The sequence below is a fragment of the Mercenaria mercenaria genome, chromosome 5 (assembly GCF_021730395.1).
Source record: "Mercenaria mercenaria strain notata chromosome 5, MADL_Memer_1, whole genome shotgun sequence".
Classification (NCBI taxonomy): Eukaryota; Metazoa; Mollusca; class Bivalvia; order Venerida; family Veneridae; genus Mercenaria; species Mercenaria mercenaria.
Genome location: NC_069365.1, coordinates 59,226,655 through 59,241,875, shown reverse-complemented (window position 1 = coordinate 59,241,875; position 15,221 = coordinate 59,226,655). Strand labels below are relative to the sequence as shown.

Here is a 15,221-nt window from a genome sequence, read left to right as displayed (position 1 = left end):
GTTCATTTGTTTTTCAGTTAACTTTTGCAAGTTAAACCCCAACCGAACAGATAAACTAGTAACTTAGAATTAAGTGCAAAGGTATTTACCCGATTTTACAAAACGACGACCGCAATGTTATATTACCTTTGAATAGATGTTTCTTTTTGTTATGAAACAATGACGCCATACTTTAATACCTCGTGTGCTGTAGTAGGGATTAGCATTAAATTCTATAAAAGGTTGATGAACTGTTTTGTCCCGACTATTGTGCAAGGGACATTTTATATACCATGGACTTTATATAATTGAGAATGAAATACATGTAGATTTAACTTGCGAAACGCTCAACGCATATAATATTCCATGGAAAACTTTCAGCATTTTAAATAAAGCTAGATTGATAAATATGTCATTACAAGCACAAACGTGTGTCTAATAATTAAAAATTATGTTAAACAATTTGTTTTATTGATGTGCTGTCTAAAGAAAGAATAAATGCAGCATTAGTTACAAACTAATAAAATAATCTATCATGGAAAAATATACAATAAAGCATATTGATTTATAAAGTCTATAATCAACCGATCATGATGTATAAACGCGTGATCAATAGTTTACAACTTGGTTTTTTACTTCCTGGAATTTCGGAAAGAACAAGGTAAGATAAAATTTACCATTAACACATTGAAAAATAAAAATCATTTTGCAAATGTTTGTATAGGTACTATTTACAGTAATAACACTTTGTTGGTGTACCTTCCATTGTATTCGGATCAGAGTTATTTTTGTTTTAAATGTTAATCAAAAATGGTACTTGATATGCAAATATTAAGTGGAAATGAAAATTGTTTAAGACACAAAATGAAACTTGACCAATTATATCTTATACTGATCGGGACTGGGACTATAGTCATTCTGAAGAATAGCAGTAGTTCTAACTATAAATACGTTACGTGATATTAAAAGGAAACGTGAGCATTTTTGTAGGCATCGTCTTATAAAACTTGACAACAATTTACATTTATCCACTTTCGTTTTGTATATTTACTGCTTGACAAGAACAGTGCAGTAAATTGACAGAGTGCTGTAATGGGTAGCAAGTCTACTAAGGAATGCGCGAGGACAGATGAAATTTTCTGTACGGGAAGTGCGATAAAAAACAGAACCAAATCAAAGAAAAGGTCAATGTCATCCCAAATTAATCCAGATGTGACTAAAAGGGACATACACGAAAGGTGCGCATATCTATTTGTTTACTTTTACCTATACGGCTTTTTTTGAGTTGACTGAAAGTAACTGTTTGAACTTACTCTTAACATTTCTCTAGATACAATAAACAAGTATAATAAATGTTTATAATGGTAGATGGATACACAATTTCAATCTAACAAGAAGCTAATTTAAGTAATTTGTATCCGCCGATGATTGGCTATGAAGCATGAAAATGCTATTGAATTTTAGTCTTTTGAAAGCTACTAACTCTAAATTGTTAATCAAAAATCATATTTTCTATATTTAGTAACAATGACCTTGACCCAAGCTACCTAAAATGAAACAAACATTTGTCTCTTTGAAAGAAACATATTGACCAGGTCTGCTCAACTCATTCCTTACTGAAGTCATAGTGGGAAAACCACTTTTTTATTTTAAGTAATAATTATCTTGACCCTGACCTAACAAACCTAAAAACATATTTAAAACCATAGCCTCCATGCTTGCTTCCTAAATTCCAAGTTTGCACGCAATACCCTCTTCCTTGCTGATTTTATTGATCAGAAACAATTTTCTTTTTTTTTTAACAGTGACTTTTACCTTGACCAAAGTGACCAGAACGCGTACAATTCATCAGTTTCCAAGAAATCTATATTATGCACTAAGCTTGGTCACTATATTCCATAATAGACCTTAAAAAGACATTGAATTTGCAAAGAAATGCCCTATATAGTGAGCATTATATAAGTGCCAAGGGCCATAACTCAAATGTTCCAGGGGCAATTTCCCTCAGTCTAGCAGGGAAACATTTCCAAACTACAGTTAATATTATGATGATGTTTTATTGAAATCCTTCAAAACAATGGAAGGTCGGTTGTTCTACCCAGGTGCACACTCGTGATGGAATTATGCACGGAGGGCACCTGGTGTCTTCTTCCACAACCAAAGCTGGAAAGTCGCCATATAATCTATGCTTGCGTTAGTGCGACGTAGCGAACAAAAAGACCATAAATCTTTTCTTCCTCAAGCAATCCAACTAAAACTTGTAGGGCCGCATATCTTTACAGCAGCTAATAATATTTCTACTATATTTTATTGAAATCCTACAAAGCAATTCTGAGATACGACTCCGGACGGACAAAAAAAACCGAATAAAAATACAGTAACTATTTATGTATTATATATATAATTGCAAAGGACGCACATCTTGTCTTCCTCAACAAATCTAAATGACACTTGCAGGGCCGCATTGTCCTAGCAGTTAACACTTCAAACATGTTTTATTAAAATACTTCCGTACATGTCTGAGATATGACTCCGGAACGACAGAAAATTTTATAAAACACTAAATATGCAATATATATATATACATGTACAAAAGACCATAAATCTTGTCTTACTCAGGCAATCTGACCGAAACTTACAAGGTGGCATTTCCCTACAGCAGTTAACATTTCTATCTTGTTTTCTTTAAGTATTCTACAACATGTCATTGATATGGTTTCGGACGGACGGTCAAAACTATATCCATGGTGATATAAAATAGATACATAGGTAAACAGTACAATAGTTCAATAAGTCATTGTTTTTATGGCTAGATGTAAACGAATGATATATGCACAAGAAGAAAAACTAAAAGAAGCGGAAGAAAATATAAAAAGAATTGAAAATGAAAATGCTGACAAAATACAGACACTTCGAAAAATAATGAAAACAGAAACCGAAAACATGAGGAAAACGTATGTATATACATGTATACTTCATTGCTTTTCAAATCTTCAGATTAGGAAAGAAAGCTATTATTTGTTTCGAGGAATAAAATAAAATTATCTCAGAAGCCTTGTTTTCAGGCTGTTTTTTTTTGTACATGTCGGGTAAATATTTTAAAAGAAATGACCAAAGTGTAAAACCTAATTAACAGAGCCCCTAAACTAACATTCGACGTTTTTTTTTAAATGTGACATTCTTTCTTTCTCCATAAAAAGACGAAATATTATACTGAAAATACGAAATATTACTTCAATCAGAGTCTGCTATTATTTTGCTTGGTTGCATCCTGTGCTTCCAAAGGACCTTCTTATAAATTTTATTTCGTAAAACCGAACATTTCGTAAATAGGAAATGTTACTTAATTTCTCGAAATGTATTTCATTTCCATAAATTAATATTTCATATTTTCGTAATATACATGTATTATTTCGTTTTTCTATACTTTTGTTAGATATTACATTATTTTTTGTTAAAATTTCCTATTTACGAAACATCATTTCGTATTTTCGAAATTATATTTCGTTTTAACGAATAAAAGAGGAACATAATATCTGGAAAAAAAATACAGATTATTACGTAATTTAGTATTGAGGAAAAAATATAGTAACGAAGTGAAGTTGTGAAATAATATTTCTTATTACGCTTTAATTTACGACATAAGTCAGTTAATTGTATTAATATGCATTTAGGTTTGAAGAACAACTGATTGAAAAGGACAAAGAATTAGTCATACTAAATGAAAAACTGTATTTTGTGGAGGAAGAGAAAGATGGGCTACTGTTAAGGTGTTATTAATAAATAACTATATTAATTTTTTTTTTCGGGTTATATATTCAAAACTTGTTTTTCAAAATCTGCGTATGAATAATTCCTTAGATTTAAATGAATAAATAGAAACAATTAAAACACTATATAAACTATCGACAACCTTTATTTGACAAGGATATTAATCTTTGATTAAGTGAAGATTAATGCTATAAGTCAGTTCAATTTATTAAGGTTAAGTGCGATGGCTGGTGCAAAACTGACTGAAGGCAATGCAAATATTGCTGATCTAAGCGATGAAAACCGACCAACGAAACTGGCGGAAAAATATTCGGAACTTTACGACAATGAGTGGACAGATGCCTTTGATGTTCTGACAAAAGATGGTAAAAGAAATGATCAGGAAGCAATTCAGATTCTTGCAAAATCGCTCTGTGTGAGTTCATTTCAAGTCTATATCGATTGTGTAATATGTATATAATTATATCGTTTAATATTTTCTTTCAATCAATACGCAATCTTCTATTAACTTCATAGCATGATTTGAACTGTGCATACCTCAGCTAAATACTTTGTCTGAATATAATAATTGTAACTTATAGCTGTCAATTTCATTTAAAAACTTAAACAATACATAGAAATGCAATGTCACAAAACAAAACTTATTGGCTATGAAGGTTGCATGAGGTATTTCCTTTAATATGTTTTATAAAACTACACTGAGATAAGGTGTAGGAAAATGCACTAGGCAAAAGCAACTTAAACAAAGCATCAATTGTTACAGCTATACTTACTGGTACTTCCGTAAAAATCATTCCAGAGTGTTATAAAATTGGTGCCATCAGTAGACCTTGACAATAATTATGTTATTCTTGATTTTATGTTTTAGGTCGCATACTCTATCTGCAGAGATAAGGCAAACGAAGATTTGAACAATATAATAGACGCTTTGAGAAAATATCATGGGATAAGTATAATCTATCATATCCTTTTGAAAATGTAGCTTAAATGGCATTTTTCACTACCGATGTGCAAATGTGTCTATGAGACTTGGGATATTTTTTTATAATTGCAGCTGTGTAGGACCACATTCGTAACAGATCTCATATGTAACAGGTGTTACAAATGAGATCGCATATGTAACAGAATTCAAGCACATATGTAACAATTTTTGAGACGAATGTGATCGATGCCGATTTTTGATGTGACATCTGATCACATTTGTCACATGTCATTTTCGATCGGAAAAATTAACAAAAAAGTGCATTTTTACATCTGAAACGCATTTGTAACATGTTTTAGCTCACTTGTACGAAGTGACAAAGTAAGCTATTGTGATCACCCTTTGACGCCGTCCGTCGTCCGACCGTCCGTCCGTTCACATTTTTCTAGCGAATACGATAGAGACAACATTTATTATTTGATTTTGACGAAAATTGTACAGAACTTATATATATCTATGATATCTCGGTTCCTTTCGAATACCAGCCATATCACCTTATTCGTCTTGGAGTTATGGCCCCTGAGGTGGCAATAATTACTGATTTTAGCCTTGTGAACGCGATAGAGACCACATTTTTGTGCCCCCCCCCCCCCCATGAGTGATGTGGTTATATAGATTGTGTCTTATCCATGCGTCGTGTGTCGTCTGATGTGTTCGTGACGCGCCTAGTCAAGAATGTATTCGATATAATTGATGAAACTTGCATGGTCTTTACCATGGTATGAATGCGCATCTCCTAATTTCGTCTGTCCGTCCTATTAGAAGTATATTTAGAGTATGGCCTGAAATAGTCAAAGTGACATTTTCACCGTGACACTAGCTCAAAACATATTTGATATAGTTACATGAAATTTGCATGATCTTTATCATGATGAACTTGGCACCTCCATTTTTCACTGGTACGCCCCATTTTCGATTATTGCGTCTGAAATACCAAAATGCACATTTGCACCTTGTACGGACTACGCTAGCTCAAAAATATTTAATATAAATTATTAAACCTTACAAAAGTCTTAAATAATGATTTAAAGAACTTGCCACACTTCAATATTTTCATCGATGATCACGCCCCGCTATTGCCAGCAAATTTTTGGCTACTGAAATAGTCAAAAATGCACGTTTTCACCTTGTGACGCGACTAACTCAAAAAGTATTACATATTAATTGATAAAACCTTACATGAGTTTTCATCATGATATGAATATGCACACCTGCTATTATTTGTCTGCCTCCGCCCCATATTTTTAGAGTTATGGCCCCTGAAATAGTTAAAAATGCACATTTTCGCCTTGTGACACACCTAGCTCAAAAATTATATGATATAAATGGATGAAAATTTGCATGAATCTTTATCATAATATTAAAATGCACATCTCTTATTTTTTTGGCTGGTTTCATCCCCTATTTTTAAAGTTATTGTCGCTGAAATAGTCAAAAATGCACATTTTAACCTAATTATGTGCCTATCTCAAAAAGTATTTGATCTAAACTCATGAAACATTGCTTGAGACTTTATCATGATGTGACCTTGCACACTTGGCATTTTTCTTGATAATCTTAGCGCTTATTACAGAGTTGTGGCCCTTGAAATAGCCAAAATAGGATTGTTTGTTTGCTCATAGTTAAAAAAGTATCTGGCCTAGAATAATGAATCATTTTCATAAAAATGTTTGTTGAGGCTATACCCCCTTAAGACTGCAAACATTTCAATTATTGCCCCTTATTTGTGGCAAATGTACCAGTGGGTGGCACATCCTGTGTCCTACAGACACATTCTAGTTGTTTATTTTAACTAAACTTGCACACAACTTATGTATCTATAAGATCTCGGCTCCTTTCCAAAACAACCGTATTGCACCGTTCGACGCGGAGTCACGGCCCATGAATTGGCAAAAATAAAATTCTGAATTTATCCTTGTCAACGCAATGAAGACTACATTTATTACCTGATTTTATTAAACTTATATAGGATCTTACTTCCTTTTAAAACAGCCATATCGCGCCATTTGTTTCGGAGTTATGGCTGAAATGGCAAAATTTGCTTATTTTAGCCTTGTAAACACAATAGAGACCATATTTATTATTTCATTTTGACCAAACGTGTATAGAAGTTTTATATCTATTACATCTGGGTGCCTTGCGAAAACCAGGTATATAGCACCATTTTCAGGGGTTATGACCCCTAAAAGGACCAGATTTGCTGATTTTAGCATTGTGGACATGACAGAGATCACATTTTTCGTTTGATTTTGACCAATCTTGCATTGAAGATATATATCATTAAGATATTGCTTTTTTCCTCGAAAAGTAGCCATATCACGCTTTTTGTCTTAGAGTTATGGCCCCTAAAATGGCAAAAATCGCAGATTTAACAACATGTATAGTGTAATATTACTCGTGTGAGGGTGGTGCAGTGGATAGTTTTGCACATTACGAAATCGACGGAGCGGATTGATTTCCCAGTCAGGGCTGAAATTTCCAGAGATATTGTGTCTCTCATCCACCAGTTAAAGCCTTACGTGTATCGGTGCGTTTCTGAATTAGGGTTAGAAAATTTCATATTCAGGTAGAATAGCCTTTTTGAAATAACAGCGAACGGTGTGGGTCCTGATTAGACTGTGCGGATGAGCAAGCTGATCTGGGCCCACACTGGTCTCAAAGCCTCGAAGACTCCTGAAGGCCCATTTACTCATGATGCGGCTCAGATAATTGTATGACGTCATTGACGTCGGCGACGACGACGCTGACGTGTGATGGTGCTAATGGCAGTCATTTAATGATGTTTCGATGACAACCAACTGATTGAACATTTGCAGTATAAAACTTAACATGATACATATGTGCTTCTCATGTCAACCCCCATGTTGGACAAACACATTCGTAACACATTTTACCTGTTACGAATGCGATCGCATACGTACGAAATCTGTTACAAATGCGATCTGTTACGAATGTGGTCCTACACAGCTGTACAGATTCACTTATCCAGAAAAAATGTCTTATTTCAATAATTGTCGATAAACAGGTATATTACATGTACTTATGCGAATGCATGTGCATGTATTTATGTAAATATTCAACGGCAGTTTTGTTTATCAAATATTATGCCAGACATTTTTTGGAGTCGTGGAAGTAAATTGAGAAGTGTTATTTCAATTCAAGTTTTCGTCTAGTAAAAATACTATTTTACTTCAGGTATTCCTTTTTTCATAAAACAATTTGAGATGAACTTGGTGCAACATGTTACAATGCTCATATGTCACAGCATTTAAGACTTGGCGAAGCCTGTACAATGTAGTGATGATGAAAATGTTAATCATAAACAATTCGCAGTATTACTTTAAAAGAATCTCCCTCGACAGAACAGTCATTTCAATATTTTTTCAACACTCTTCTGCTACATTTTATAATTGTTATTCTTAATTAGTTATTTAAGATTTTCATGAACGATCGGAATAGTGTGCAAGATACATTAATAAAAAGGTGTGTTTTTATCCTTTAAATTAGTATCACATACAGGTGAATATCTTTATGCTGTATAATGCTATATAATCTTATAGAGGTACAAACGTGATACTGTCGAACACAATGCGAATGGCAAAATGGGTTCCATTTACAAGGCTTTACACTGTATAACAATACATAGCTTGCGATAATGATCATCGGCACATGTACAATATCAGATTAGCATGTCAGATAAAATATCTTATATCTAGTAACTTAATTCATTTGTATTCGCATGTTCGACGTGATTAACCTCGAAGTGATGGGTCACTTAATATTAAAACTTAAACTCCGAATTATCAGAATGAGTAATTGCTGTTAATTTAGTTTTGTGTTAATCAACATGGAACTTATAGAATTATATCAGATTAATGTTTTACGTTTAATACAAAAATTTAACATTTCAAAATTCTGATCATTATTTTGAATAAAGCATAACCTAAATGCAATGCATGTAATTTTTCAGAAAACAATAATACAAAATGAAACTTCAATACTGGCTTTTTAAGGCCACACATGCGCTTTTCACAGCTAAATCCAATGCATTCGATTATGCTAGTTTTTCATCCATTTGCATATATGTATACACAGCCCGTGTGTACGTGTATACATGTCTGTGTAGCGTATCGAACGAGGATTCGTTTTATGGATGCGGCCTTTTCTGATGGAGTTTTTATCTTTCTGTACTTGGAATCGATCTTGATATATTTTCTTGTCCTTTGGTATCATGGACTACATTCATTTTTATTATAATAGAATTCCGCCGGTGCTAGGGAGCGTGAAGGGTGCTGTACATTTCATTATCTCTCAATAACAGACTCAGTCAAACCGAGTCTGCTATTTATTTGTTTGGTTGTTTTCTATGCTTCCCCAAGGATTAGATTTATTTCTTTTCTACAGGAATGAGTATTGATATAGCCGACATATAGCTAATCGTAGTACGACTCCTCTTTACCTTTTATCTATTATCATTTCCATATTGTATTCTCACCTCATCTTACTTTAGAAGCAATAAGAGACAAAATTGTATAAAACTTGAATAGCTCATGCACTCATGAAGTCATCACATATGAATTAAAATATACGGTCTGAATACATAATTATTCGGATATAGTATGAGGTAATTTTGTTGAATTGTATTGAATGTCGAGTCCAAATATGGGTTACTACTGCTGTGTACGAGTCCAACTGAATTCAGTATCTTTATTTCATACCATAATACAAATAACTGACAGAAGAATAAATATTCAAACATTTTTAAATGACGATTGGAAACATTCCAAATATCTTCTCTGATATCATGGACTGTAGGTTTCGGATATTGGTAAATATTCTTAAAAAGGCCGTGAATACATTTTAAATCACGCTGTACAATACTGGTTTCTATGGTCTCGTCACGTGACTGAAAGAAATGTTCATTTGGTTAAGGGGACGCATACTTTGAAATTAGAAAAAAGTGGGTGGGGTATGATAAAATTTACATGCAAAAAAGTACAAGGTTTTGGTACATGAAATGGATACTGTTTCAACTGTTATAAGTACATAAAGGATTGCTCACTAAAATAAAAATGAGAAAACTGAAACAAGAAAGTTATTGTTGAATTACATAAGACTTCTTGTGTACATTCAATGTCAACAATTAAGACTTTTTGGTGCGAAAATAATAGTGCTTCACCTTGTCCAAACATTTATCAATGTCCTACAGATTCTAATTTAAAGAAAGAATGTGAAATATGGTCACTGTCTTGCTTTTCATTTCGCATATGTAAGCTAAAACACATTATTTAGTTTGTTTACAAAGTAGTGCATAAGAAAAGATACGGTGGTCAAGGAATGCCACATTCCAAAACTAAAAGAGTATATTCCCCTTAATACATTAAACATTTATGGTTACAGAAGTCTAGTAGCTTATAATAAGGGCCTAGAAATGTTGCCATTATTAATTTTTAACTTGGTATTCATGAACTACAATGCACTTAAATATCAAAACACATTCAACAAACTTTTGAAAATGTATTGTCTTAAAAATCCCTAAAATAAGGTATGAAATTTGGTTGAGAGGTCCAATCAATGTGTATATGTGCAAAAGTAACATTCTAATCTTGTTCACAAAAGTTACTAATACACAGCAGGAATGTCAATGATAAAAACTGGACGAATATACAGTTATCCTCACTTTAATGTCATTTATAATTTGTCCTTGAATTCTCCACCATACTTTTCATAACTCTGTTTGCACGAGTTGCACGAGAATGCTGTCATTCACGTAAAAAATGGGGTCAAATAAGTTGTAAATGCAATATCATCTAAACGTAATTAATGGATTATGCAGTTCAAGATAAACTTTATCTCATAACGTAACGAACATAAACCGACTGCTACTTAAATCAGTGTAACAACAACTTTACTTACTTTTTTAAGTAGCAGTCGGTTTATAAGTGACTTTATTGATTCATTTTGTGTTTTGTTATTGTTGTCAAAAAGTATAACGGAAGTGCCTCACAACTGAAGCGGAAACCAGTTTGATGCGCAAAGTAGTCCGATGTAAGTAATATTTTTTGACAAATGTCCACAGAAATTAATAATTTTCTAATATTAAAGACGAATATCTGAATATGATTCATTATTTGATAAGAAATTATAATCATCGACATGTTTTTTTAGAAATCGTACACGTGCTGACACCTAAGTTGTCTCCCGTTGTTTATTAGAGTTACCTTTCGTCCGGCGCAGTAATACATTTGCACTGAATCGCCGAGAAGTCGTGGGAAAATTAAAAACCATGTAAATAAACTAAAATTAACCACCTTTTCAAGATGAATTTCAAGTGATCGCCATTATGCATTTAACCCGCCTGACCTGTGTAGCATCTTAGATATCTGTTCTAAGGTATTCATTGTGTAGAATGTCATGTTATGCCCTTGCAATGCTAATCCCACTCTGATATTTTTAGTTTACATTTTTATCAATGAGAAATATGGCGTCCATCCCGAGCTGAAATGACGTGGCGTTAAATTTTTACATGTTTAAGCAAACCTGGTATGTTAGAAAGAAAATCTCATCCCTTCAACATTATTTTGAACACTGTTATTGTAAAAAACCTGTTTTTTCCTTATACAAAAGCTTAATATATTGTGTTGAATGTACTTTCACAAAGACCTCTGTTTTCCTATTACATTCATAGTACCACATCCTTATCCACAAAATACTGAATATTACAGGTGTCCATCAGTATTATATCAGTTTAGGAATATGTTTTTTATTTTCCCACCATTGATTTCTTGAATATGCACCCCTTCCACATTTCTGTATGAACTGTGAATGTAGCAATATGCGTCCCCTTAAATTCATACAGGTATGAAATAAAAAAATCTTACCTTCCAGTCCAGTTTGTAAACAGACAGAAATTGCCGCGACTGGTACAATGCGAAGAGGTGGCTAAGCATGTTGATTACTTTTAGAAATAAATTGGATGAATAAATTTATTTAATGAGTTTTGGTGTTCATAGCTACTATTTAGCTTTATTTTGAACCTAATACATGGTTGCCTGCTCTGATAAATTTCCTGACGGGATATGGCACACCTATGTATCATGAAAAAGTAAACCTGCCAATTCAATTGGTAGCCAGATATCCTATCAATCTAATTAAAGCTTAACATCTAGATAGAAATAAAGCAGTATTTCCATAACTTCCTTTAATACTTCACTTCAGGTGACAGATCTTCCGACAGAGATATTGAAAGAAATAAAAGATCAGAGGAAAAAATTATTTCGAAGACCTATAGGCGATTTAAGACAGGTTTGTTTATCGGAATTATTGGCAAGGATCTGCTATTTAATTGTCTGTTTAGGTTTTGATCTTATACATTATAATTTCTCTATTCCCTGTCTCTTTTCTTTGTACATTTAAGATAATAATAATTTCAAAGTGAAGTGACTTCAATTATTTCTTGTCTGAAAAACTCTTATAATATTGTACAATACATAATTGAATGAATTCTGAAAATCATTTTGATAAAGGAATTCTGTGTGTTCATTACAATAAATCGAGACTTGTAATATCCACACTGGCAGCTGCATATACTTTTCAGTGCTATAGAGTTGAAGTAGAATTATCGTTAACGCGCACATTAAGTAAAGCTATGAGGCTTTATCAGATTAATTTTCATTTATCATATACAGAACACATCATGGGCGGCTCAAGTTTTCAATTGTAAGAGTTAGTTTACACTATTTAACAATTCTAATCTATTTACAGAATTACAAAAATCAGGCTAAAACGAACATAATTATGGATAAAGCTGAGAAAAAAGCAAAACCCGTGAAGATTTTTGTGACAAAAAGCCTGGAGTTGTGCTGGCTAATGGCCATACAAGATCCCCCAGTCTTTGTTGATATCAATATAGAACGTCACGGGGAGAAAATGGATACCGACCTACGGAAGCCTTATACGACATCCGGAAAGTACATCGAGTTCATCGTCTGGCCTACTCTGTATCTTCATAAAGGAGGTAACGTACTTCTTAAAGGCGTAGCACAATGTATGAGTGTGAATAATAAAATGGAAAAACAGAATAGCAAAGACTTTACATCTATTTCCAATGCTTCAATAAGGTTCGGTACCAAAGACACTAATACTGACAATGAAACAACAGGAAATCTACTTGAACAGTATCAAAAACCCCCAGTACATATTGACAGTCAAAATGATGGAAATGCGAAGAACTTTAACGCCGAAGTAGCAACCAACTCCTTAACAGATGAGATACAGACACATCCAATACATGCTTCATTTGAGTCACAAAAAGCAAAGACGTCCGATAAACAATTATCTGGAATACCTTCGAAGAAAACAAGAAAAAAGAAGTCTCGCTGGAGCAAAAACAGTCAATCACATACAATGTTTAATACAATGCAGGACAAACGTAGTCAAGAACAGATTAAAGTAGATGAAATTACACATCTTTGAGTGACAGAGCTTTAAAATTATGTACGGTAATCATACTTTTAAACTTTCAGTTTTTCTGTTTGGTAACAGTAACAGAGGGGCGAAAAATATAAATCAAAGGTTTTCCAGAATCTGGTATATAAACACAATCGGGTGTAGCAACATCGAACATTCCCCCTAGCACCGGCTTGAGCAGAAATCTTTATCAGTAATAGAATAGACTCAAAAATCACAAAGGATCAGAAAATATAACATCATCGGGTCCAAGTGCGGGGAGACATTTTACAGTCGCCACACAGTACTAAAAGTCTTAGTGTTGTTACATATTTGAAATGGTCGAAAATTAATTGAACAGATACTAACTACACCTGAACAAGCTCAGGAACGCCATCTCTGTTTGTTTAAACAGATCAAATTTAACTTTGCTTCTAGTTCGATTTCCGTTTCCTCAAGGTTTAAGCATGTCGGCTCAAGGACGTAATGTTCCATAATATTTCTTTCCAGCAGATTAGAAACAGGTTCCTACCTGTGAAATATCGATTTAATCCCGTTACAATTGACGGAGTTATCCATTTATACACACTTATATACAGTGGCTATATTTCAATGCTATAATGAAACGTGAAGACAAAATAGAAACCAGGGCTTACATTAAAGCCCAGATTTCTTTGCTCTTATCTCTAACATAGATATTTTCGGAATTGTGTTGTATCCTTTATAGTTCTGTAGTGACGTTAAGAATAGTTTCCGTTGTCTTTCGAGAGGGTCAAAATACTCTTCAAGACAATAACCGTCCAGGCAAGCCTGTTGTTAAAGCAAAGAAAGAAACATATTGCTGCAGTTAGAGGTATAGTAGAAGAAAATGATCAATATACTTCTTCACAAATAGCTTACACAATAGGGCAGTCAGTTATATTCTTACTGATCGTTTGAAATTAAAGAAAGGTTGTGCAAGATGAGCCGAGCCCCCATTTCTTTTACATCAGACCAAAAGTACAAGCGTTTAGAATATGAAAACAAGAGGGCCCTGAAGGCCCTATATCGCTCACCTGACCTATGGACCTAAAGATCAGATCATCAAGATTAACATTCTGATCAAGTTTCATTAAGATATGGTCATAAATGTGGCCTCTAAAGTGTTAACCAGCTTTTCCTTTGATTTGACCTAGTGACCTAGTTTTTGACCCCACATGACACAGATTCGAACTTGACCTAAAGATCATAAAGATTAACATTCTGACCAAGTTTCATGAAGATACAATCATAAATGTGGTCTCTAGATTGTTAACAAGCTTTACCATTGATTTGACCTAGTGACCTAGTTTTGACCCCACATGACCCAGATTCTAACTTGACCTAAAGATCATCAAGGTTAACATTCTGACCAAGATTCATGAAGATACAGTCATAAATGTGACCTCTAGTATGTTAACAAGTTTTTCCTTTGATTTTTTGACCTGGTGACCTAGTTTTTGATCCCACATGATTCAGATTCGAATTTGACCTAGAGGTCTTCAAGATAAACATTCTGATTAAGATTCATAGAGATATAGACATGAATGTGGCTTCTAGAGTGTTAATAAGCTTTTCCTTTGATTTGATCTGGTGACCTAGTTTTTGATCTCAGATCATCCAATATCGAACTTGTCCAAGATTTTTTTAAGCTAACATTCTGACCAAGTTTCATTAAGATATGGTCATAAATGTGGCCTCTAGAGTGTTAACTAGCTTTTCCTTTGATTTGACATTGTGACCTAGTTTTAGACCCCACTTGACCCAGACTTAAACTTCACCTATAGATCATCAATATTAACATTCTGACCAAGTTTCATTAAGATATGGTCATAAATGTGGCCTCTAAAGTGTTAACTAGCTTTTCCTTTGATTTGACCTGGTGACCTAGTTTGTGACCCCACCTGACCCAGATGTAAACTTGACCTAAAGACCATCAAGAATAATATTCTGAAAAAGTTTCATTAAGATATGGTCATAAATGTGGCCTCTAGAATGTTAACATAACTTTTACTTTGATTTG

General features: G+C 33.5%; 1 protein-coding gene across 2 annotated transcripts; it reads left to right on the top strand.

The window, feature by feature from the left end:
- Window positions 1-505: 505 nt before the first annotated feature.
- LOC123559064 (uncharacterized) lies at window positions 506-14,420 on the top strand. Of its 2 annotated transcripts, XM_053543720.1 has the most exons (8): window positions 506-640; window positions 1,047-1,217; window positions 2,793-2,933; window positions 3,654-3,749; window positions 3,964-4,165; window positions 4,619-4,696; window positions 11,951-12,037; window positions 12,497-14,420. In XM_053543720.1, exons 2-8 carry the CDS (start codon window positions 1,072-1,074, stop codon window positions 13,205-13,207), a joined length of 1,461 nt encoding a protein of 486 aa, XP_053399695.1. In that variant the 5' UTR covers window positions 506-640; window positions 1,047-1,071; the 3' UTR covers window positions 13,208-14,420. The 2 variants fall into 2 exon arrangements, with proteins under 2 accessions (XP_053399695.1, XP_045206821.2); XM_045350886.2 differs by lacking the exon at window positions 506-640 and having other exon boundaries at window positions 655-1,217.
- Window positions 14,421-15,221: the final 801 nt, after the last annotated feature.

What these genes read in the sequence shown, in the direction of transcription:
- LOC123559064 (XM_053543720.1), top strand. Translation starts at nt 1,072, where the DNA reads ATGGGTAGCAAGTCTACTAAGGAATGCGCGAGGACAGATGAAATTTTC. An exon ending in ACCGAAAACATGAGGAAAAC is followed by an intron (nt 2,934 to 3,653) that starts GTATGTATATAC and finishes ATATGCATTTAG; the next exon opens with GTTTGAAGAACAACTGATTG. An exon ending in CTTTGAGAAAATATCATGGG is followed by an intron (nt 4,697 to 11,950) that starts ATAAGTATAATC and finishes ACTTCACTTCAG; the next exon opens with GTGACAGATCTTCCGACAGA.